At 37.9% G+C, this 1,350-nt stretch overlaps 1 protein-coding gene across 1 annotated transcript; it reads left to right on the forward strand.

The window, feature by feature from the left end:
- Window positions 1–314: 314 nt before the first annotated feature.
- LOC118732774 (putative nuclease HARBI1) lies at window positions 315–1,344 on the forward strand (the record flags this gene model as incomplete). The annotated part of the gene is made up of 2 exons (XM_036461887.1): window positions 315–1,172; window positions 1,230–1,344. Coding segments are annotated over exons 1-2 (337 nt in total), but the record flags the coding sequence as incomplete, so codon positions are not given.
- Window positions 1,345–1,350: the final 6 nt, after the last annotated feature.

A 1,350-nucleotide genomic window follows, 5' to 3' on the forward strand; every position in this document is an offset into this window, starting at 1 on the left:
CGATTTGCAGGAAAAGCTGTTTTCGCCATTAATAAACCTTATGGAAGGTGGCCCCGTGGAACAACTTCCTGTAAAAACCCGCAAATCGTGAAGCATCTGGAACGCAACTAGTTTAAGCAATTCGGTACAGTTAAGTTATTTGTACAATGATTTTGGGTATTTGTGTCCAAACGCCTGACCCGATTTAAAAACTTTAACATACGCGTGTAGTGAAAGAATTAAACTTTAATTTAAAATAAAGATTTCAAATTTCTGAGTACTAGTATATTAATAAATTATGCAGTTTTTCGTAAATTTTGATGTTAGTTCTGCGCAAAAACACTGGATGGCGTAGCCGGAGTTATATGCACAAGAAATGTTGAATATCTTTCACAATAGAAGCGGAGCTTCCGCCCCTCTTCTCTGGGAAGACAGAAAGGAGAATTCTACTTGTTAAAGGTTATAATCCGTAAACGCCTAAGCAAAAAGAAGTTGTGCGCAAAAATACTGTGGTCAGTGAGTTTACATTTTCGATGTGGAAGTGCTAATTTTACCCCATTTTGAAATGGGCCCGGGGTCTGTAGAAGGGTCAGAGAGGGGAAGGATGACTTGTCTTATAGTTTGGATTGTGCTCTTTCTAATGGATGGGGTTTTAGGTGCCACACCCCTTCCCCTTCGCTGCACGCCACAAAATCATAGTACAAATAACTAAACATTTCCCAAGAAATTTACTAAACAACCAACTTTACAGGTTTTTGAAAAATTATCGTTGGCCGAAAGCTGCATTTACATATTTGCTTGAAACATTGGAAAGCAAACTACAAGCTGGTGTAAGAAAAACCTCGATACCACTAATTTTAAAACTAGCAGCGACTTTAAGATTCTGTGCTCAGGGATCCTACCAACTGAGTGTAGGAAACGATAGTAATATTGGACTTGGCCAATCTACTGTTTCCCTGGTTTTGACAGAAATGTTTCATGCTTTGGAAGAGCACGTGTGTAAAAATTGGATAAAAATGAATTACACTGATGAAGAGAAACGAAGGGCGAAAATGTATTTTTTTGAGAAAAGTGGAATTCCAGGCGTAATAGGTTGCATTGATGGGACACATATTAAAATCGTTGCCCCAAAAAAGGATCTTCAACACCTTTACTATAACCGAAAAGGGTACTTTAGCTTAAACGCGATGATAGTAAGTATTTAGGTAAAATATTAAATGAAAGTATTATTTAAATATGTTCATTTACAGGTCTGTGATAACGCTCTGAGGATTCGTTACATCAATGCAAGATATCCTGGGGCAACGCACGATGCTACGGTTTTCAATATGTCTTCTTTAAAACCCCAATTAGAAGATGACTACCGCAGGG

Source organism: Rhagoletis pomonella, unplaced genomic scaffold, assembly GCF_013731165.1.
Source record: "Rhagoletis pomonella isolate Grant_MI unplaced genomic scaffold, Rhpom_1.0 Rhpom_scaffold_27778, whole genome shotgun sequence".
In the NCBI taxonomy this organism is placed as follows: domain Eukaryota; kingdom Metazoa; phylum Arthropoda; class Insecta; order Diptera; family Tephritidae; genus Rhagoletis; species Rhagoletis pomonella.